The 23,233-nt window shown below is 42.0% G+C and overlaps 1 protein-coding gene across 1 annotated transcript in view; it reads right to left on the bottom strand.

Annotated features, from left to right (window-relative positions):
* Positions 1–23,233, bottom strand: part of SEC16B (SEC16 homolog B, endoplasmic reticulum export factor) — a 367,224-nt gene that overhangs the window by 82,544 nt on the left and 261,447 nt on the right. The window contains exon 17 of the mRNA XM_073592046.1: positions 12,350–12,411. Coding sequence (XP_073448147.1) covers positions 12,350–12,411 — 62 coding nt within the window. The remainder of the gene's footprint in view (positions 1–12,349; positions 12,412–23,233) is intronic.

The following is a 23,233-nucleotide window of genomic DNA, read 5'->3' as shown; positions in this document are numbered from 1 at the left end:
CAATAGCAAAATTTTTTCAAAATTTTTTAAATTTGTTTAGCAAAAAATAAAAACCGCAGAGGTGATCAAATACCACCAAAAGAAAGCTCTATTTGTGGGAACAAAATGATAAAAATTTAGTTTGGGTACAGTGATGGATGACCGCACAATTGTCATTCAAACTGTGACAGCACTGAAAGCTGAAAATTGGTCTGGGCAGGAAGGTGTATAAGTGCCCTGTATTGAAGTGGTTAAATATTTTTTATAGCAGAAAGTAAAAGTATTGTTTTTTTTTAAAAAAGTGACTTGAAATTATAGCGCAAAAAATAAAAACTGCAAACTGATCAAATACCACCAAAAGAAAGCTCTATTTGTAGGGAAAAAAAGGACATACATTTTTTTTTGAGTGCAGCGCTGCGTGACCGTGCAATTGTAAATTCAATTAACGCAGTACCGTACCGCAAAAAATGGCTTGGTCAGGAAGAGGAGTAAAGCTTCCGGATTAAAACCAAAAATGTATTATGTTGCAGCTTACCATTTATTAGATGCCATTAAATACCATTTATTAACAAAATCAGTTTTGTTATTTTAGTCTTTTTCCCTCTGTTTTCACCTGGTGATCTGGCCAGTAACACACCTCCTGTATTAGAGTGTCCCCACTCTAGATGAAGGAGCACAGGGGGCACCTTTGGACAACAGCATTGTCAGTCTTGGGAGAGGGGAGTGTTAGATTAGCAGATTTAAATACACTAACAAATTGAATCCAAACCCCAGCTCACACGTTATAAGCAGTTACAGCAAACCTTTTTTTTTTCCTTTTGGGATAAAGGTTTTACATAACTAAATAAAAGCTGATCATCGTAAGCATCCCTGCCAGTGTTAAATGGTTTGTCTCATCTCAACAGACAATATAAGAAAGAAAGCCTAAAAAAGAAAATGAATGCAACCATCACATATAAGAAATGGTAAGCTGCAATATAATAAATGTTCACTTTTGGGTTCAGCACCTTAAGGGTTTAGTTATATTTTTATTGACATTAATCAGATTGTGTGTTCACACACGCACACACGCACACACACATCCTAAAAAATTAAAAGCACTGGGGTTAATTTACTAAAACTGGAGAGTGCAAAAGCTGGTGCAGTTCAGCATAGAAACAGAAATAGAAATCAGCTTCCTTTTTTTCCTGCACCAGATTTTGAACGCTCCAGTTTTAGTAAATCAACCCCAAGCTATCTTTTGAAAGTATTTGCTAAAGCAAAAAATATTTAATCAAAAACCTATCTTTGTAAATAAGCTGTAAGTAAGCATTATAGTGCCCCATAAATCTTATAAAGGCAGAGAAAAACGTAGGGGTTGATTTACTGAAGGCGAATAGACTGTGCACTTCACAAAGTTGCTCTCTGTAAGTACAGTTGCTCCAGAGTTTAGTAAATGAGCAGAAGCTCTGCTGACTTCTGTCATCCAATCATGTGCAAGCAAAAATGCTGTTTTTTTTACATTTTCCTTGCAAGTGATTGGGCATTCTTTGTAAAGTGAAGCTTTACCTCATTTACTAAGCTCTGGAGCAACTGCACTTTGCAAAATGCACATTCTGTTTTCCTTTAGTAAAACAAACCCAAATGCATCTATATACTACCAATGAACCTTGGGGACCTTCTGTAGTTTGGTGACCACAGCTGTTTACATGACTGGCATACGAGGGTAGATGGATGTCCTCCTCCAGTTCCAGTTAATACAAACACCTCTAGACATCCTACACTTTGCCCCCACTATGTTCTTGCTCAATTATGCATAGAGCACCCTTCTTGGCAACCTATTCAGCCAGTGCTAAAAGGATTTTGAAGGATACTTATATTGGCTGCTGACTAGGAGAAATCAAACTTAGTAGCCTAAAGCTTAAGGAAAATCTAATAGTTCACTCTTCTCATAGTTCCTTGTATAGGAGAAAGTGTGAAGGATGGAGGGAGCAAGGTCATAGTCATAGCAACTGGAGCAGCAGAGAGTGACACTGATTCTTTCCAGGGATTGATGGTCACCTCTGAGAGTCAAAGGTCAGTAATCACATCATCATTAGGTACACTAAACAAAAATTAACCCTAAATGTGCAGGTTTCACACTAACATACTGAATGTTAGTAGAACAAGAAGTTCAGTCCTGAAGATGTGAAAATGAAAAATACAAATACTACTACCTATGGCTTCAAAATTCAATGTTGCAAATATTTAGTTCTGAAAATGTCCCATATTTTAGTACACACCAGCTATATTATTTTATTATCTAACTATACAATTACATTTGTGTTTTGTTTATAGGAAAATAGAGTATCTCACAAAAGTGAGTGCACCCCCCACATTTTTGTAAATATTTTATTATATCTTCATGTGACAACACTGAAGAAATGACACTTTCCTACAATGTAAAGTAGTGAGTGCACAGTTTGTATAACAGTGTAAATTTTCTGTCCCCTCAAAATAACTCAACACACAGCCATTAACATTCCTGCTCCCCCCCCCCCCGCTCTCATAACTGCAGGTAAATCAACTTATCCCCTCTGTACCATAATAACAAGTGTCCCTGTGCCTGCATAATGTAAAAACTCTTCTGATTTGTACCTATATGAGCGCGGCTCCCTGGTGCTCAGCTGACTGTCGGCTCTCTCTCTCTCCTCTCTTCCTCTCCTCTCCGGCTGATGTCACTGCTCAGCCCCACCCACTGCAGCTGTGAGCTGGAGAGAGAAGATAGCTGAAAGTCAGCTGAGCGCCGGAGCGGAGCTCATATCAGTGCAGATCGGAAGATTTTTTTACATTACACAGGCACAGGGACACTTGTTGTTATGGTACAGAGGGGATAAGATGATTTTGCTGGAGTGGGTTAACAACCACTTTAACTTTAAATTAAATACCTGCAAAGTCTTTTTAACCACTTCCCTACCCGCGTATAGGCACATGATGTCCACAGATGGGATCTCCCATCCTGGGTGGACGTCATATGACGGCCTCGGGCTCCCGGCCGCCTAGGGGGCGCGCGCCCGCTGCGTTGCTTGGGACCCGGTGCGTGTGCCCGACGGCCGCGATGTCCACCGGCACCCGCGATTGCCCGTTAACCGTGCCGGACCGTGGATCTGTGTGTGTAAACACACAGATCCACGTCCTGTCAGCTCAGAGGAGACCGATCATGTGTTCCCAGAACAGCGGAACACTGATCGGTCTCCTCCCCTTGTGCCCCTCCTCCCCCTACAGTTAGAAGCATTCCCTAGGAAACACATTTAACCCCTCCCCGCCCCCTAGTGGTTAACCCCTTCACTGCCTGTCACATTTACACAGTAATCAATGCAATTTTATAGCATTGATCGCTGTATAAATGTGAATGGTCCCAAAAATGTGTCAAAAGTGTCCGATGTGTCCGCCATAATGTCGCAGTCACGAAAAAAAATCGCGATTGCCGCTATTACTAGTAAAAATAAATAAATAAATTTTTTTTTTTTTTAAATGCCATAAATCTATCCCGTATTTTATAGACGCTATAACTTTTGCGCAAACCAATCAATATACGCTTATTGCGATTTTTTTTTTACCAAAAATATGTAGAAGAATACATATCGGCCGAAACTGAGGAGAACATTTTTTTTTTTTTTTTTAAATTGGGATATTTATTATAGCAAAAAGTAAAAAATATTGTGTTTTTTTTCAAAATTGTCGCTCTTCTTTTGTTTATAGCGCAAAAAATAAAAACCGCAGAGGTGATCAAATACCACCAAAAGAAAGCTCTATTTGTGGGGAAAAAAGGACGTCAATTTTGTTTGGGTACAACGTTGCACGACCGCGCAATTGTCGTTTAAAGTGCGACAGCGCTGAAAACTAAAAATTGGTCTGGGAAGGAAGGGGGTGAAAATGCCGGTATTGAATCAGTTAAAGCATTGCCTATGGACATTTTTGGGTACTGTAATTTTTTGCCATTTCAAGGGTGTGTGCACAATTTTAAAGCGGGGTTCCACCCAAATTTTGAAAATTATCTCTATGCATTCTCTTCCTTGCCTAGATGCTGACATGCTGTGTAAAAAAATTTAAATCGCCGTAATTACCTTTTTTTTTCTAATCTTCTTAGCACTTCCTGGTTTTCCTCCCATGGGAGTAGGCGTGTTTCTAGCCTCTCCCAGACCTCCCACAGTCCCCTGGGAGCTAGTCTCAGGCTTCCCAGCATGCATTGTGCAACAGCGTCATCACAACATCTCGGTGAATGCTGGGAGCACAGCATTCACCGCATCCAGGAAATACATGCTTGTGGGCTTCAAATGCCCACAATGAAGATGGAAACCGCCTTCAGTGAATTTTATAAGTTATTCTTTACAACGAAATCGGACACAGGCGGACTTATTACACAGAACATGTGAGTAGATAATCATGAGAAGAAAAGTTTGTGAATGAACTCCAAAAAAAAAAAAAACGATAGATAGGTGGACCCCCGCTTTAAGGCTTGACATGTTTGGTATCTATTTACTCGATGTAACACCATCTTTTATATTTTACCAAAGAAGATTATTCTTACTTATTTAGTATTAAGCGGTATTTTGTGTTTGTGTGCACCAAAATTGGTTTTACAGTATTTTTTCCTGAAAAATAAAGATTTGTTGTGCAATAGCGTGCAACATAAAAAAAAAATTTGCAACTGGCATAAATGTATTCTACAGGGCCTCAGCTTTCAGAAAATCTCTAATTGTTTGGGGGTTTTAAATCATTTCTTTGAGAAAAAAAATACTTAACATAGGTGTTAAAAATTGTGCAAATTAATTAAAATGTCAGCAACTGTAACTTTCTAACTTGAATTTTGTCTTTAGCATTTTTATTGGTGTCAGCATAACTTATGCATTATTTTTTTTTGGGTGAGGTGGTGCTTAACCACTTCAATACCAAGGACGTCATATGACGTCCTTGGCTTTGAGCAGGTATATCTGAATGATGCCTGTAGTTACAGATATCATTCAGATATTGCCGGTTTCAGCCGGTGAATCTCTACACCATAGGAACGATCATAGCGGCCGTTCCGCCGCTTGATCTTTCCTATGGGAGGTGAGAGGGGACGTCCCCCCCCTCCCGCCGCCCTCCGGTGCCTGCTCCGACTCACCGTTACGATCGGTGAGGCGGAGAGTAGATCCGCCGGCGCCGGATGTAGATCATAGAGATTTCCGGCGGACCAGATGGTCCCCGGAGTCTCTATGACCATCGGAGGCCGGGCGCGATGTTATGACGTCACGCCCGGCCTCTCCATTCAAAAAAACGGCGCCACTTCGGCTTGGAAGCGGCGATCGTTTTATTTATTTTTTTTTATTTCAGGCTTCCCAGCCTAGTGGTGAGATATGGGGTCTTATTGACCCCATATCTCACTATTAAGAGGACCTATCATGTCATATTGCTATTATTATTGCTATTGCTATTGCTATTACAAGGGATGTTTGTAATAGGAATAAAAGTGATCAATTTTTTTTTTTTTCAAAAAAGTGTCAAAATAAAAAAAATATATATAATTAACAATAAAAAAAAAAAAATTTTTTTAAAGCGCCGTTGTCCCCATGTGCTCGCACGCAGAAGCGAACGCATACGTAAGTCCCGCCCACATATGAAAACGGTGTTCAAACCATACATGTGAGGTATCGCCGCGAACGTTGGAGCGAGAGCAATAATTTTGGCCCTAGACCTCCTCTGTAACTCAAAACATGTAACCAGTAAAAAAATTTCAAGCGTCGCCTATGGGGATTTTTAAATACCGAACATTGGCGCCATTCCACGTGCGTGTGCAATTTTGAAGCGTGACATGTTAGGTATCTATTTACTTGGCGTAACTTCATCTTTCACAAAATGCAAAAACATTGGGCTAACTTTACTGTTTTGTTTTTTTTTTTAAACACAAAACAGTTTTTTTCCCAAAAAAAACGCGTTCGAAAAATTCCTGCGCAAATACTGTGTGAGATAAAAAGTTGCAACAACCGCCATTGTATTCTCTAGGGTCTTTGCTAAAAAAACATATATAATGTTTGATTTTTACATGTAGGAGCAAAGTGTCAGAATTGGCCCGGTATTGAAGCGGTTAAAGCTGAACTCCAGGTAAGCAGAACATGTCTGAAATATATACAAAGGAACTATTTTACCTGCCAAATAATTTGTAATTCCGTGCAGCCATATTTTTTTATGCCCCACACAGCACATTCAAGAATTCCACCTTTAATTCAGAAACAGTTTTTCAAGAACACACCCACTACCCGCTGATTGGCTTGTAAAGAAGCAGCAGGATACTACTGAATAATCACTCTGCTCTCTCCTCCTGCTTCATGCTCAATGTCATCATATGTGCACTACAGCAGATATTGATTTTTTTTTTCCTACTGAAGATTATTACTGTCCCAGTTTGAGCAGGAGGTTATGGACAGCTAATATCAATATGGATTTAGGTACTTGAAGTTAAATATAGAATTGTTTTTTAACCACTTGCCATCCGCAATACATATTTATATGTTGCAGGTTACAAGTGGGTTCCTGGGATTATGGCTTGAGATACAGAGGAAAAAAGGATATAGATCTTTAATTATCATTAGATGGATCACCAGCAAGAGGAAGGCGCTCTTGAATACACAATATAGACCTTTGGTTATCACTAGAGGGATTACCACCAGGGAGAAGGAGGCCTGGATTTACCTATATAGATGTTTAGTTAACATAAGAGGGATCACCAGCAGAAGGAAGGCGGTCCTGATTACGCTAAAAGTTTGCATACCCTGGCAGAAATCATGAAATTTCGGGCATTGATATTGAAAATATGACTGATCATGCTTTTATTAAAATAAAAAAAAAACACATCTCACAGGGCATTTGAGGAGCAATGCCTGATGCAACATGAATGCCTGTGCAACACAACCAAAATGCTCATTAAAGTGATATTAAAGGCTGATTTAAAAAAAAAATAACAAACAAGTTATACTTACCTGCTCTGTGCAGCGGTTTTGCACACAGCAGCCCTAATCCTCCTCTTCTCGGCTTCCCTGCTGGAGCTTCTGGTCCTTCCCTAGCAGCTTGTTATGGGAGTACCCAAGCAGGCTGGCTCCCGAGCTGCTGCTCTGTCTGTCCATTCGCCCCCGGTCTCTCCTCTTTGGATCACTGACTGTGATTGACAGTAGCAGAAGCCAATAGCTCCCGCTGCTGCCTCAGCCAATGAGAAGGCAGAGACCCGGAGAGCCGCTGCTCTCGTACACATTGCTGGATCGAGATGGGGCTCAGGTAAGTATTAGGGGGGCTGGGGGACTGCTGCACACAGAAGGTTTTTTTACCCCCATGCATAGAATGCATGAAGGTAAAAAAACCTTAAGCATTTACAACCAACACTATAGGTGCATTATGGTGTGTTAAGACTGCTGTAGAATTTACCATAGTTACATAGTTAGTCAGGTTGGAAAGAGACACAAGTCCATCTAGTTCAACTAATGAAAAAAAAAAATCATACAATCCCACACACACAATCCTATACCCACAGTTGATCCAGATAAAGGTGAAAAACCCCAGCAAAGCATGATCCAATTTGCTACAGCAGATATTCCCTGGATCAACTTTACCTATAAATGTTAGTACCCAGTTATATTATGTACATTTAGGAAAGAATCCAGGCCTTTTTTAAAGCAATCTACTGAGCTGGCCAGAACCACCTCTGGAGGGCGTCTATTCCACATTTTCACAGCTCTTACTGTGAAGAAACCTTCCTGTATTTGGAGATTAAAGGGGTTGTAAAGGTATTTTTTTCTTTTTTTTAAAATAACAAACATGTTATACTTACCTTCACTGTGCAGCTCGTTCTGCACAGAGTGGCCCCGAACCTGGTCTTCTGGGGTCCCTCGGCGGCTGTTTCAGCTCCTCCCCGCAAGCATTTACCACCTTAATGCGAGCTCCCTCGCATGGTGGTGAGTGCTTGCGGGCGCGCTCCCGTGATACAGCCGGCGGCTATAGCCGCTCGCTGTATCACTCGGCCCCGCCCCCCGGCGCGCCGCGTCATCGGATGTGATTGACAGCAGCGCGAGCCAATGGCTGCGCTGCTTTCAATCCATCCACTGCAGCCAATCAGCGACCAGGCTGAGCTGCAATGAAGATGACGAGGACGAGCAGCGAAGATTCGAGGCGTCAGGTAAGTAAAACGGGGGGGCTGGGGGCGGCGGTACTGTCAACAGTTGTTTCACCTTAATGCATAGAATGCATTAAGGTGAAAAAATTTTTACCTTTACAACCCCTTTAAATCTCTTTTCCTCTAGACGTAACGATGACCTTAAAGTGAATAACTCAACACCAAGTTCTCTATATGGACCACTTATGTATTTGCACATGTTGATCATATCCCCCCTAAATCTCCTCTTCTCAAGAGAATAAATTCAGTTCCTCTAATCTTTCCTCATAGCTGAGCTCCTCCATGCGTCTTATCAGTTTGGTTGCCCTTCTCTGCACTTTCTCCAGTTCCCCGATATCCTTTTTGAGAACTGGTGCCCAAAACTGAACTGCATATTCTAGATGAGGTCTTACTAATGAATTGTACAGGGGCAAAATGATCTCTCACTTAACGCCTGTGTGAAAGAGCCCTAAACAGACCAAAAGGAAACAAAAGTCCATTGCTAGAGTTTACATGCACTTTAGAAGAAACATGTGCTGAGATTAATACATGGCAATACTATGCAGACCTCCTGAATATGACAGTTATCCAACTCAGGCTTCAATACTTCCTGAGTTATGGACCCAAAACATGTTTAAGCTTACAGTGAACTTGAAGTTTCCAATCTTTTTACTTGTTCCAGGTCAGCGACACTTAAAATGTTCAAACCATGGGATTATTGTGACTGACTGCCAGCTAGCATTTTCAGAGAGAGGTCAGAAATATGAGAGCTGCCATTGTTGACTTCTTTTTAAAAATGCTACTTTCCTGGCTGTTGTAGCAAACTTCTGGCTATAATATTTCTGACCTGAAACAAATGTCAATATTAACCACTTCGACACTACAGCAGTTTTTACAGTTGCAACTTTTTGTGTTGCACAATGTGCAACTGTTTATTAATTGCATATTTTCAGGAAAAAATATAATAAAATAAATTTCAGTGGAAACACATACAATATAATACTCACATTTTTGAGTAAAATATAAAAGATGATGCTGCGTCGAGTAAATAGATGCCAAATATGCCACATCTCAAAACTAAGTGATTTTTTGAAGAACAATGGTACCCAAAAATTTCCACAGGCATCAGTTTAAAAGCCCTTACAGTTCATTGGTTGAGAGCTAACTGTGAGCTCTGGTGCCAAAGTTATTTCTCTGACGCTGACGTTTGCGACGATACCTCACGTGTGGTGTGATCGCGGTTTACATACATGTATGCATCCTGAGCACGAGTTTGCATTTGTGCGTGAGTGCAGGGCAGCGGGTAGTATGCTTTTTTTGTTGTTTTTTTAATACAATTTATTATCATTTTTTTTACTTTTCTTTCTTTATTTTTTTATTATTTTACTTTTTTGCTATCACAAAGGGCACAAACTGCCACGTGATAGAATTGGCTCATCAGCTTTTGCTTAACCCTCCACTATTTGGATGTACAGTACGTAGTATGTCCAAAGTGCTGAACTAGTTAAAGAGGTACTGCAGTCGGCTCACATAACTTGTAATAAAAACATCTTTGCCATTCTGAAGCTTCCCTCCAACCACTTTGCATATTATTTTATTTATACTGTGATTCTGTACTTGCCAAATATGCTGCAGAAATCTCCCTCCACTGAGTCTGGCTGCATTCATTTGAACTGTGGGCATCTGAAGATGCTGCCTGTTCACTTCCTGGATTTACACAGAGGCACACCTCCAGCTCTGCAGCTCTCATTGGCCCTCGTATGACTCATCCTCCCTCCCTTCCTAGCAAATTTTCACCAGAGTGAGAGAGAGAACTGTGCATTTTGTCATAAGTCTAGGCTTTTTACCAGACAAAAAAGAGGAAGTGGGCTGTATAAGGTATTTACTGGCAGAAAAAAAATGTATTACTATCCAAAAGTAAAACAACAAGGGCAGAAGATTTAATAGATGGAAAGATGAAAAAACTGAAGTTCTGCTTTAAGAAAATTAGAAAAAAAGTCACAATCCTTATTTACAGTGGGGACGGAAAGTATTCAAACCACCTTAAATGTTTCACTCTTTGTTATATTGCAGCCATTTGCTAAAAGCATTTTAAAAATAATTAAAATAATTAAATATTAAATATAATAATATATTAAAATAATAAAAAAATAAAGAAAGAAAAGTAAAAAAAATGATAATAAATTGTATTAAAAAAACAACAAAAAAAGCATACTACCCGCTGCCCTGCACGCACGCACAAATGCAAACTCGTGCTCAGGATGCATACATGTATGTAAACCGCGATCACATCACACGTGAGGTATCGTCGCAAACGTCAGCGTCAGAGAAATAACTTTGGCACCAGAGCTCACAGTTAGCTCTCAACCAATGAACTGTAAGGGCTTTTAAACTGATGCCTGTGGAAATTTTTGGGTACCATTGTTCTTCAAAAAATCACTTAGTTTTGAGATGTGGCATATTTGCCATCTATTTACTCGACGCAGCATCATCTTTTATATCCTCATTTTTTTCCTCATTAATGTACACACAGCACCCCACATTGACAGAAAAACACAGAATTGTTGACATTTTTGCAGATTTATTAAAAAAGAAAAACTGAAATATCACATGGTTCTAAGTATTCAGACCCTTTGCTCAGTATTTATTAGAAGCTCCTTTTGATCTAATACAGCCATGAGTCTTTTTGGGAAAGATGCAACAAGTTTTTCACACCTGGATTTGGGGATCCTCTGCCATTCCTCCTTGCAGATCCCCTCCAGTTCTGTCAGGTTGGATGGTAAACGTTGGTGGACAGCCATTTTTAGGTCTCTCCAGAGATGCTCAATTGGGTTTAAGTCAGGGCTCTGGCTGGGCCATTCAAGAACAGTCACGGAGTTGTTGTGAAGCCACTCCTTCATTATTTTAGCTGTGTGCTTAGGGTCATTGCCTTGTTGGAAGGTAAACCTTCGGCCCAGTCTGAGGTCCTGAGCACTCTGGAGAAGGTTTTCATCCAGGATATCCCTGTACTTGGCCGCATTCATGTTTCCCTCAATTGCAACCAGTCGTCCTGTCCCTGCAGCTGAAAAACACCCTCACAGCATGATGCTGCCACCACCATGCTTCACTGTTGGGACTGTATTGGACAGGTGATGAGCAGTGCCTGGTTTTCTCCACATATACTGCTTAGAATTAAGGGCAAAAAGTTCTATCTTGGTCTCATCAGACCAGAGAATCTTATTTCTCACCATCTTGGAGTCCTTCAGGTGTTTTTTAGCAAACTCCATGCGGGCTTTCATGTGTCTTGCACTGAGGAGAGGCTTCCATCTGGGCCACTCTGCCATAAAGCCCCAACTGGTGGAGGGCTGCAGTGATGATTAACTTTCTACAACTTTCTCCCATCTCCCGACTGCATCTCTGGAGCTCAGCCACAGTGATCTTATGGTTCTTCTTTACCTCTCTCACCAAGGCTCTTCTCCCCGATAGCTCAATTTGGCCGGACGGCCAGCTCTAGGAAGGGTTCTGGTCGTCCCAAACGTCTTCCATTTAAGGATTATGGAGGCCTCTGTGCTCTTAGGAACCTTAAGTGCAGCAGAAATTTTTTGTAAACTTGGCCAGATCTGTGCCTTGCCACAATTCTGTCTCTGAGCTCTTCAGGCAGTTCCTTTGACCTCATGATTCTCATTTGCTCTGACATGCACTGTGAACTGTAGGGTCTTATATAGACAGGTGTGTGACTTTTCTAATCAAGCCCAATCAGTATAATCAAACAAAGCTGGACTCAAATGAAGGTGTAGAACCATCTCAAGGATGATCAGAAGAAATGGACAGCACCTGAGTTAAATATATGAGTGTCACAGCAAAGGGTCTGAATACTTAGGACCATGTGATATTTCAGCTTTTCTTTTTTAATAAATCTGCAAAAATGTCAACAATTGTGTGTTTTTTTGTCAATATGGGGTGCTGTGTGTACATTAATGAGGAAAAAAATGAACTTAAATGATTTTAGCAAATGGCTGCAATATAACAAAGAGTGAAAAATTTAAGGGGGTCTGAATTCTTTTCGTCCCTACTGTGCATAGCTGTTCTGTATTAATGACTCTTTGATTGATGCAAGAGGATCAGCAAGGCTGCCAAGCACCTAGAATTTTTCAGAAGTCAGCAGTGGCAGCCCCTTTGTATCTTCTTATACAGGTTTCCTTTAATAAGCTCATCTACTGGCATATAAACTGACTTGTTAAGGTTTCTTACCTGCATTAAGAAAGCATTGTTACTGCTGTGTGTGGGCGACTCTGAAAACTCCTCTAACGTCTCTGGGGAGGAAAGAAACATACCAAGTTACTGTTTAGTTTGTGAAAACAATACTGGTATGGTACAATATATTGGACAATTACTGATTTTAATGCATTTTAGACCTCCATTATTAAGGTATATCTAAGGGTTAATATACATGCAACGTTTTAAAACCTCTCCTGAACGATTCAACTTGACAGATAGTAATCGATGTTTAAAAATGTTAGTTTTGCTACATTTACAGGCCGTGTTTAGCTGTGTTTGCATTTAGAAGCGTTTTTTGCAAATAGTCAAAAATGTATCTTCATTAAAACGCCTGTAAATGAAACACGGCTAAACGCGGGTTACACGCATTTACAAGCTGTTACAGGTGTTTGGCGTTTCAAATGCCTCTGAACATCCATCCTGAACAAATTTTTTGCTTTCCAAAAAAATGCCTCTAAACTCAACTGCCTAGAAACGACTATAAACGGCCCTGTGTACAGGTACTGATAAGATAACATAGAGAAGAGTTCAGGGGCAGCTGAAAAAAATGCCCAACTGCTCCTAAACGTTTGTTTACCAGCAGCAGTGTACATGAAGCCTAAAGTAAAAATATATTATTTTAGATTTAGATAGACTAGGAAATGGTGAAAACATTTTTTTTCCCATTGGAATATTTTATCTTATCTTCTGTTCTGGTTGTCAATTGTAGAATTTTGTATTTTCCATCATTTTCCTCCAAGATAAATATAGACGGTACATCTCTAGCAAGACCACAGTAAAACCCACAGACGTTTTTACAGCCGCTTCTTTGAGCATTTTTTGCAGCTTAAAAACGCCTCTCCGTGTTAGCCTATGGCCTCATGCCCACCATGGGCTGTAAATGACATTTTTTAGGCTGCAAAAAAACCCCAGAACCAGTGCGTTCTGAGGCTCCAGTGCTAGAGCTGTAAAAACGCCAGACGCCGGCAAAAGGTGTTAAACGCGATTTAACAAGGCTTAATGCTGTGTTAAGCCTCGTCCAGCATTTCTGTCTCTATTCAAAATCAATGGTTCCCTATGGGAGCCCATTGATTTAAATAGAGGTCACACCAGAAGTCGGATCAAGAGAATCCGACTTGCAGCGTGACTTTTGTGCTGAGAATCTTGAGGGGGGAAATGGGAAAATTAAAAGAAAAAGTTGCATGAGGTTCCCCGCCAATACGATACCAGACCCTTCGGTCTGGTATGGATCTTAAGAGGAACCCCCACACCAAAAAAAATGGCGTGGGGGCCCCCCCAAGATCTATACCAGACCCTTATCCGAGCACGCAGCCCGGCAGGTCAGGAAAGGGGGGCGAGCCCAGACCATACCAAGCCACATGCCCTCAACATGGGGGGTTGGTGCTTTGGGGCGGGGGGGCCCTGCCCCCCCACCCCAAAGCACCTTGTCCCAATGTTGATGAGGACAAGGGCCTCTTCCTGACAACCCTGGCCGTTGGTTGTCGGGGTCTGCGGGCGGGGGGCTTATCGGAATCTGGGAGCCCCCTTTAATAAGGGGGCCCCCAGATCCTGGCCCTCCACCCTATGTGAATGAGTAGGGGGTACATCGTACCCCCTACTCATTCACCTGGGGAAAAAAGTGTCAATAAAAAAAAACACACTACACAGGTTTTTAAAGTAATTTATTAGGCAGCTCCGGGGGTCTCTTCCGACTTCGGGGGTCTCTTCTGACTTCTCCGCTCTCTCCGGCCTCTTCTCCCGCTGTCCGGTGTCTTCTGCCGGGCTCCTTCGCTATCCTCTGCTCTTTTCCATGCTCGTTTGCTAGCGGTTGCCTGGTCTTTTCCGTTGTCTTCTTCCCTCTGCTCTTCTTCCGATGTTGACTCGACGCTCTCTCCCGCTGTAACTCAGCGTGTGCGGTGCGCAGCGACTTATAGGCATGGGGCGGGGTCACCGGGTGATGTCATCCGGTGACCCCGCCCCTTATGATGTAACAGTCCCATCATACCCCGGGACTGTGACGTCATAAGGGGGGTCACCGGGTGATGGCATCTGTTGACCCCGCCCCTTATGATGCCACAATCCCATCATACCCTTGGGCTGTGACGTTATAAGGGGCGGGGTCACCGGATGATATCACCCAGTGACCCCGCCCCATGCCTCTATAAGTCATTGTGCACCACGCACACGGCATTACAGCGGGAGAGAGCATCGAGTCAACATCGGAAGAAGAAAAGAAGGAAGAAGACAACGGAAAAGACCGGGCAACCGCTACAAAAGAGTGGGCAAAAGAGCAGAAGATAGGGGAGGAGCCCGGCAGAAAACACCGGACAGTGGGAGAAGAGACCGGAGAGAGCAGAGAAGTCAGAAGAGACCCCCGAAGTCAGAAGAGACCCCTGAGCTGCCTAATAAATTACTTTAAAAACCTGTGTAGTGTGTGTTTTTTTTACACTTTTTTCCCTTCCTTTTTTACCCCATATTCATTCACATAGGGTGGGGGGCTGGGATCTGGGGGCGATCCCAGATTCCGACAAGCCCCCCGCCCGCAGACCCCAACAACCAACGGCTAGGGTTGTCGGGAAGAGGCCCTCATCCTCATCAACATGGGGACAAGGTGCTTTGGGGTGGGGGGCGCAGGGCATGTGCACGCTCGCTCCCCCCCATCCTGACCTGCCGGGCTGTGTGCTCGGATAAGGGTCTGGTATGGATCTTGGGGGGACCCCCATGCCATTTTTTTTTGGTGTGGGGGTTCCCCTTAAGATCCATACCAGACCGAAGGGTCTGGTATCATCTTAGGGGGGGGAACCTCACACAAATTTTTTTTTTAATTTTTGCGTTCCCCCTTCAAGATTCTCAGCACACAAGTCGCACCGTAAGTCGGATCCTCTTGATCCGACTTCTGGTGCGACCTCTATTCAAATCAATGGGCTCCCATAGGGAACCATTGATTTTGAATAGAGACAGAGAAACGCGGCTGAAAGCCAGCGCCGAGTAACGTGCATTGAATTCAATGCAAAACGTGGATAAAATCGCGTTTTATAACGCCGCTTTTTTCCTGGTGTCTGTACTGGCTTTACAGCCGTTTTTTTAAAACGTCCATGGGCATGTAGCCTTAGGGGAAAATAGTAAAGCTTTAACAGTGGTTTTCTGGTCGTAGTTCCCTTCAAAACTACCTGCGCCTAATGCAGGCAAGCATTTTTTCAGTAACATTACATGTGCGCCAAATTCAGGTAGTTCTTACAACCACCAATTTGACCACTTGCTTACAGGACACTTACATCCCCTTCCTGCCCAGGCCAATTTTCAGCTTTCAGCGCTGTCACATTTTGAATGACAATTGCGTGGTCATGCAATATTGTACCCATATGAAATTTGTATAATTAATTTTCCACATAAATAGAGCTTTCAGTTGGTGGTATTTAATCAACGCTGGGTTTTTTATTCTTTGCTAAACAAACAAAAAAAGACTGACATTTTTGAAAAACCAAAAAGTTTTTCATATTTTGTTATAAAATTTTGCAAACAGGTATTTTTTCTCGTTCACTGATGGGCACTCATAGGCTGCACTGATGGGCACTTATCAGGAGGCACTGATGAGGCTGCACTGATGGGTGGTACTGATGGGCACTGATAGGTGACACTGATAAGTGACACTGATGTTGAGGCAGTGATGGACATTGATTGGCAGCACTGATGGGCACTGATAGGTGGCACTCATGGGCACTAATTAGCAGTAATGATGGGCACTGATAGATGGCACTGATTAGCAGCAATGGTGGGCACTAAGGGGACCGATGTCCCTCTAACAGAAGCCAGTTAATATCTTTCATCTTTTCTTCACACTGACAGTGTGAGGGGAGAAAAAAATGCAGATAACTGTCTTCTGTTTACTTCCGCGATCAGCTGTCTAGGTGATCACAGAGTGCGTCAGGGCTAGGTGATCACAGAGCGCATCAGCCGCACACCCCAGGGGGCACGCAGGCAGCATTACAATGGGAGGACGTCCATGTATGCCCTCCAGGCATTTTAAGCTGGCGCTGTAGCCCTTTTTCGGTTATAGCGTGGGCGCAAAGTGGTTAAGAACCTATGACTATTGCAGCGACAGATTCTTAAAGAACTACTGTTAGTTCACCAATTAGGAAACTGATAGCAACTAAGACCAACTCGGAGCTGGTGTACAGAGGTATGCCAATACTTAGAATGAGGCATGTCTGTGCTGGGAAGCCGTTATATTTGTGACCCCACAAAGTGCTGTATCCCCTGTCCATTCATCTGTTGTCCAGGAGATTCCCCAACTGAAACCTAAAATGTAAACAAAGGGTTTGGGGATACTGATGATGTCATTACCCATATATGGTAATACCCATATTTAGGGAAATACTTTTGCCCCTTGATGGATGGAGCCTGATAGGGAACTCAGAGACTAGTTCTCCACCAGGTCTACTTTACTTTAAAGTTACAGTAGATAGCAGTGGGCAGAATCGAAGACCACTATTGGACTGAACAGCAATAGTGACCTGATGGGGAACTCTCAGTCTCTTAGTGCCCCATCAGGCTCTGCTCACAGCACTACAAAACTCCTTGGTACCTGTCAATGTGATGGGTGCATTGGCCATGAAAAGAAGCCACTGAGGAGAGATTGTCCAGTATGGGCACTACGACATCAGTGCCAGGTTCTATAGACACTTGTACTTGCCTCTGACAGGTACAAGAATCGGGTGCAAGCATGGACAATTTTTTTGCAACGGCCCAACGGAGTAAAAATACTTTATGAATTTCCTCCAATAACTTGTGTAATACCGTGAAAATTTCAAGCTGCAAAAATATTATACTCATAACTCAAAGAAAAATTAAGACGTGAAGTATCCCATTGAAATATATTTCAGAATTTCACTGGAGTGGTGTATGTATACCAAATATATATCCTCCTAGATTGGAAACCCTAATGCGGCGTACACACGATCGGACATTCCAACAACAAAATCCTGGATTTATTGCCAAAGGATGTTGGCTCAAACTTGTCTTGCGTACACACGGTCGCACAAATGTTGTCGGAAATTCCGAGTGTCAAGAAGGCGGTGACGTACAACACGTACGGCGAGCCGAGAAAAAAAAGACGAGCCGAAAAAATTGTGTACACACGATCAGAATTTCCGACAACAGATTTTGTTGTCGGAAAATTTGAGAACCAGCTCTCAAATTTTTGTTGTCGGAAATTCCGACAACAAATATCCGATGGAGAATACACACGGTCAGAATTTCCGACAACAAGCTTACATTTGTTGTCAGAAATTCCAACCGTGTGTACGTGGCATTGCGAGCAGGGCCCTCTGATTTCTCCGGTATTGGAACTGTAGTTCCTGAGTTTCCGAGAAGATTGCTGGCAGGAAAGGGCCACCTAGGGCGAGAGGAGGACTAGCCTAGGCGGCCAAAGATAGGAAGCAGGAAGTGGGACAGGAAGTCCCACAAAAAAAAGGGTACACACTCCCCCCCCCAAAAAAAAATGACATGCCAAATGTGGCATGTCAGGGGGAGAGGTGTGCTTAAAGTGGAAGTTCCACTTTTGGGTGGAACTCCGCTTTAAAACATTATAACAATACATTTTCCTTTAAAAAAGGTCAACTATTTATTAAACAGCATTCTAAAAAATTCCTTACTCCGTACCATACAAGAACTAGACCCATGCACAATAAATTACACTAAAAAAGTTAACAACTTCCATCATAAGTCCCAATTAGCATTAAAATAGTTCAGGCTCTTTATAATCGTGTCTTGGTCTTCACCGTTAGTGCTGAAACTTCTCTATGCGTTTTGTGTCATTTGTTCATATTTGAGCTTATGTATGCATACAGAGCCCTTTTTAAATGTTTAATCAGTGCTTTTTTTAAATAAAAGCAGGGTAGTAATAGCATAATAAAGGTGTTTTCTCATGCGCATTGTTTGTTGAAACAATAGTGTTACATTTACATCTTTACAATAAATGTTGCTACAGTAAAACCTTGGTTTGAGAGCATTTTGCAAGACAAGCAAAATTTTTTAATAAATTTTGACTTGATATACAAGCGATGTCTTGGTATAAGAGTAGCATCATATCACAACTGAGTATAAAAGACAAGAGGGGTGCCTCCAAGTGTTGCAATATGGTTACATTCAATGAAGGTACAACATTTAGAAACTCACATGGTTGATTAAAACAGGCACATCTAAGTATGCAGGCATCCGGGGTAAAGCTGTTCACATAGACCATCCTCCTCACTGCAATCAACGTTGTCTCTTCCGCAAGCTTTTCAAGCCATGCTTTCAGATCGCTCTACTGCAGGGTAGTCTTCCCGGTCACGACTGCACACTGACAGCGGTGATAGCTGGTGGTGCAGGGGATGGTCTATGTAGACAGCTTTACCCCGGATTCCTGTGCCATGTGCCTCTTTTAACCATCAACCATGTGAGTTGCTAAATGTTGTACTTTTATTAAATGTAACCATATTGCTACACTTTGAGGCGCCCCTCTTCTCTTTTATACTCTGTAGCTCCTGTTGGATTTTGCTTCTAATCCCCTTGTGGAGGCTTCCATTTGTGGATGGACATTTTATGGTTACGCAATCTGGTCACATTGCTATAATCTTTTTATATGGACTATAAACTAAAGGTCTCATGAATAAATGGTTGTGGAACTAATCATTTGAGTTTCCATTATTTCTTATGGGGAAATTTGCTTTGATATACAAGTGCTTTGGATTACAAGCATGTTTCTGGAACAAATTATGCTCGCAATCCAAGGTTTTACTGTATTTTGATGTTGCTCTTGTCTGTGCTTTTTTTAAAATTTTAGTCAATGGGAACAGGGTAACAAAATGGTACGGTTGATACACCGAAGCAGAACTTCAGCCAAAAACAAGTTAAAAAGTATTAGCCAGTTAACTACACGATAAAATAACAAAACCAGCATATGCTACCCTACAATATCCACTCTCAATCAATAGATGTCCCCTGCAGTACTTTTTTTATCTGCTGCTAGCTGTCCTCAGTCTGATGGCCAGTGTTATTCATCCTACCTACCCTGAGCCCAGCATTACTGAAAGCAGCACAGTACTTACCTCACCTCTCTGTCACTCTTCTTTCTTTCTATTGACATGCTTGTTGACAGGACATTAACTAATTGACTACTTATACTGCTTGTTCCTCTTAGATTCAAGCCCTGCTGTATAGGAACTGCAAGAGGTTGATAACAGGTTTAAAAATACATTTAGTGATGCACTAATTTGTGCCTTTTATATTTGGTTAGAGATCAGCTTTAAAAATGGAGAAAAGAGAAAAGTGGTAAATCAAAAAGGTTTTACCTTTCACTGTACAGTAAGCCACTAAGGACAAAAACACTTTTCTCCAGTTTTAATAAGTATTTGTTTCCCCTCCCCCCAAACCTATATGTGCATTAACCACATGTCGACCAGCGCACGAGGACACACACCGGCACAATGGCACGGCTGGGCAAATGGGCATACAGGTACGTCCCCTTTAAACCGCGGTATTGTGGGCGCGCGCGCACCCGCAGCGTACTCCATAACCGTGCCCGCGGGTCCCAAAGACTCAATCTCCGCCAGGGGCCCGCGATCGTGTCACGGAGCGGCAGAACGGGGAAATGCCTTTGTAAACAAGACATTTCCCTGTTCTGCCTAGCAACATGACAGAGATCTACTGTTCCCTGTCATTGTGAGCAGTGACCTATGTCATGTTCTAGTGAGACAATCCCCCCACAGTTAGAATCACTCCCTAGGACATACTTAACCCCTTGATCGTCTCCTAGTGTTTAACCCCTTCCCTGCTAGTGTCATTTACACAGTAATCAGTGCATTTTTATAGCACTGATCGCTGTATAAATGAAAATGGTCCCAAAATAGTGTCAAAAGTGTCCGATGTGTCCGCCATAATGTTGCAGTCCCGATAAAAATCACAGATCGCTGCCATTACTAATAAAAAAAATGAATAATAAAAATGCCATAAATCTATCCCCTATTTTGTAGACGCTATAACTTTTGCGCAAACCAATCAATATACGCTTATTGTGGTTTTTTTTTACCCAAAATATGTAGAAAAATACGTATCGGCCTAAATGGAGAAAGAAATTAGTTTTTTTATATATTTTTGGGGGATATTTATTATAGCAAAAAGTAAAAGATATTGCTTTTTTTTCAAAATTGTTTTTTGTTTATAGCGCAAAAAATAAAAAACGCAGAGGTGATCAAATACCACCAAAAGAAAGCTCTATTTGTGGGAAAAAAGGACGTCAATTTTGTTTGGGTACAATGTCGCACGACCCCGCAATTGTCAGTTAAAGTGAGACAGTGCCGTATCGCAAAAAGTCTCTGGTCAGGAAGGGGGTAAATCCTTTGGGGCTGAAGTGGTTAAAAGTAAATGAGCCACCAAGCAGCCAACAACATCTACTGGTCAGCATGTCCCTTTATTTTGCTGACTCTACACCCCACAGAGTAAAGCAGGACCTGATATTGGACAGTAGACATGCCCTTCTATGCTCATGCCACAAAACAATGTCCCTTTCCTGAGCTACATATGAACAGGATCATGGATTGTCTCATGTGGGCCTATGGGTTTTTCCTTTTGCTTATACAAATAGCAACTTTGAGAATATTGCTATGTGCACAATGCTGATGCTGAAGAGAGAAATGAAAGAAAAAAAGGTGCCTCTAAGTGCAGAATTAAAACTTTTAATATCCCCAAACAAGATTAAAAACACTTACAGAATCAAGGATAAGAAGAGGCATAACATGGATGTATGAAGCAGGTGATCCGGCATCAGGAGGTCCCAGTGTATCACAGCTTTCCAGGGATAACGATATGCAGCAGCAGAAGGTCCCAGGATAACCAGCAGGTGAACACCCCAGGCTCTGGGAACACTGGTGAAGCAATTGTGTCGTCTGAGTCAGCATGGAGCATGAATCCCGGAAATGACGTCAGCGGGAGGGGACAACAACCAGCATGGACCGCAAATAGGAAATATGTCATCAAAATGGGATGCGTTTCGGAACTACTGATTGGTTCCTTCTTCAAGCCAATGACAACAGGTTTGTAGAAGCTGAGCTTCTAATAGTCTATGGGCAGAGCTGAGGGTGGGGCTATGGGCGGTGATAAAGGAAGAAAAACAATGCTGCAGCATCCCAGGAAGTAGTGTGATCCATGGGCATAGAACTGCACAGTAAACATAAAGACAGAGCGGGATGCAGCCCACACACGAAAAACGGCAAGACAACTATAGCAAGTATATAAGGAAAGGAACTTGAAATCAATGAAAAAATATGTATAAGATGGAACAAAACGGTCAAACCGTACATTGTTCCTCAGTAGCAGATGCCACTAAAAATGAATCGTTTAAAAAATGATCACTGGATCAATATATGGGGATAACAAACAGAATAAAGTACATCGGTATACATGCGTGTGCATGCATGCACAAGAAACAACCACAGATGCAAACAAAAAACAAAAAACTGCATAGATGCAAAAAAACGCATAGATGAAAGAAAAAAAATGCATGGATGCAAAAACAAAACAAAAAACGCATAGATGCCAAAAAACGCATAGATGAAATAAAAAAATAAAAAAAAATGCATAGATGCAAACACAAAACAAAAAAACGCATAGATGCCAAAAAACACATAGATGCCAGGAAAAAAAAAAAAACGTCCATTGGATGAATCATTATGCGCACACGCATACACACACTCAAATGCACACATCCTATAGGAAAAACAGAATACAATTGGCCAATGGAGGACATACCTAAGGGGAATATGGGCACTGCATAGTGAGCATACATATGAAAATGAGGATGTAATGGTGAATAAAGTCCTAAAGTATGGCACTGATTTCAAAAATCTTAATTTAACCCTCCAGGGGCCAAAACATTCAAAGAGAAAATCCAATACATCTCTCTGTGGCAAAGCTTTCGGAAACGCTTAGCTGGGGGGGAGGTCTCTAGGCATCGCCTCGATAACCCAAACCATTAGTGGATTTGTTATGGTATTCGAGATAGTGCCTAGGGACAGTATGAGTGTCTAATCCATCAGTAATGAAATGGCGATGTTCGCCAAATCGCTTACGTAATGGTTTGATAGTACGCCCAACATAAAAGAGACCGCATGGGCATGTCAAACAATAGACTACATGGTCAGAAGAGCATGTGTGAAAGCCCTTGATAGGGTATGTTTTACCTTTCACACAAAAATCCCTCTGGCCATGTTTAACAAACCGACAGGTCTTACATAGCGGCTTGCGGCATTGATACATGCCCGAGATGGCTAGAAAGGTTGGAAGGGAATAACCTGGGGGTAATGGCTTACCCTTAAGTTTACTAGGTGCCACCTTACTTTTAATATTAGGGGCCTTTCTATAGGCAAATTTGGGCTTATTAGATAGGACAGGAAGAAGGTGTTCGTCCTCAAGCAGCAAAGGCCAATGCTTCCCCACGATACCCTCCATCTGTCTGTAACGAGAGTGAAATTGGGTAATAAATCGCAAATCATCCTTATTGTTGTCAGCATGGGTGAGAGGACGTGGTTGGATAGGTGCATCTCTGTAGTGAGAGTAAGCTGTTTGCACAATATCAGCTGGAAATTCTTTGTCAAGAAATTTATCTTCCAAGATCTTACTCTGGATGTCATAGTCACTGCTTCTAGTACAGTTCTTTTTAGTCTACAGTATTGGCTTTTAGGTATGTTATTAAGCCATTGGGGGTGGTGGCAGCTTTTATAATGAAGAAAAGAGTTTCCCGCTGTTGGCTTAGTAAAATTCCTAGCATGGATCACCTTTCCAGAGAAGAATAGTTCCAAGTCAAGGAAGGCCAACTTTTCCTCATCCATGACAGAGGTA

Source organism: Aquarana catesbeiana, linkage group LG07 (assembly GCF_042186555.1).
Source record: "Aquarana catesbeiana isolate 2022-GZ linkage group LG07, ASM4218655v1, whole genome shotgun sequence".
NCBI lineage: Eukaryota > Metazoa > Chordata > Amphibia > Anura > Ranidae > Aquarana > Aquarana catesbeiana.
Note: the sequence above shows the minus strand (reverse complement) of the source record. Positions and strands in the feature narration are given on the sequence as shown.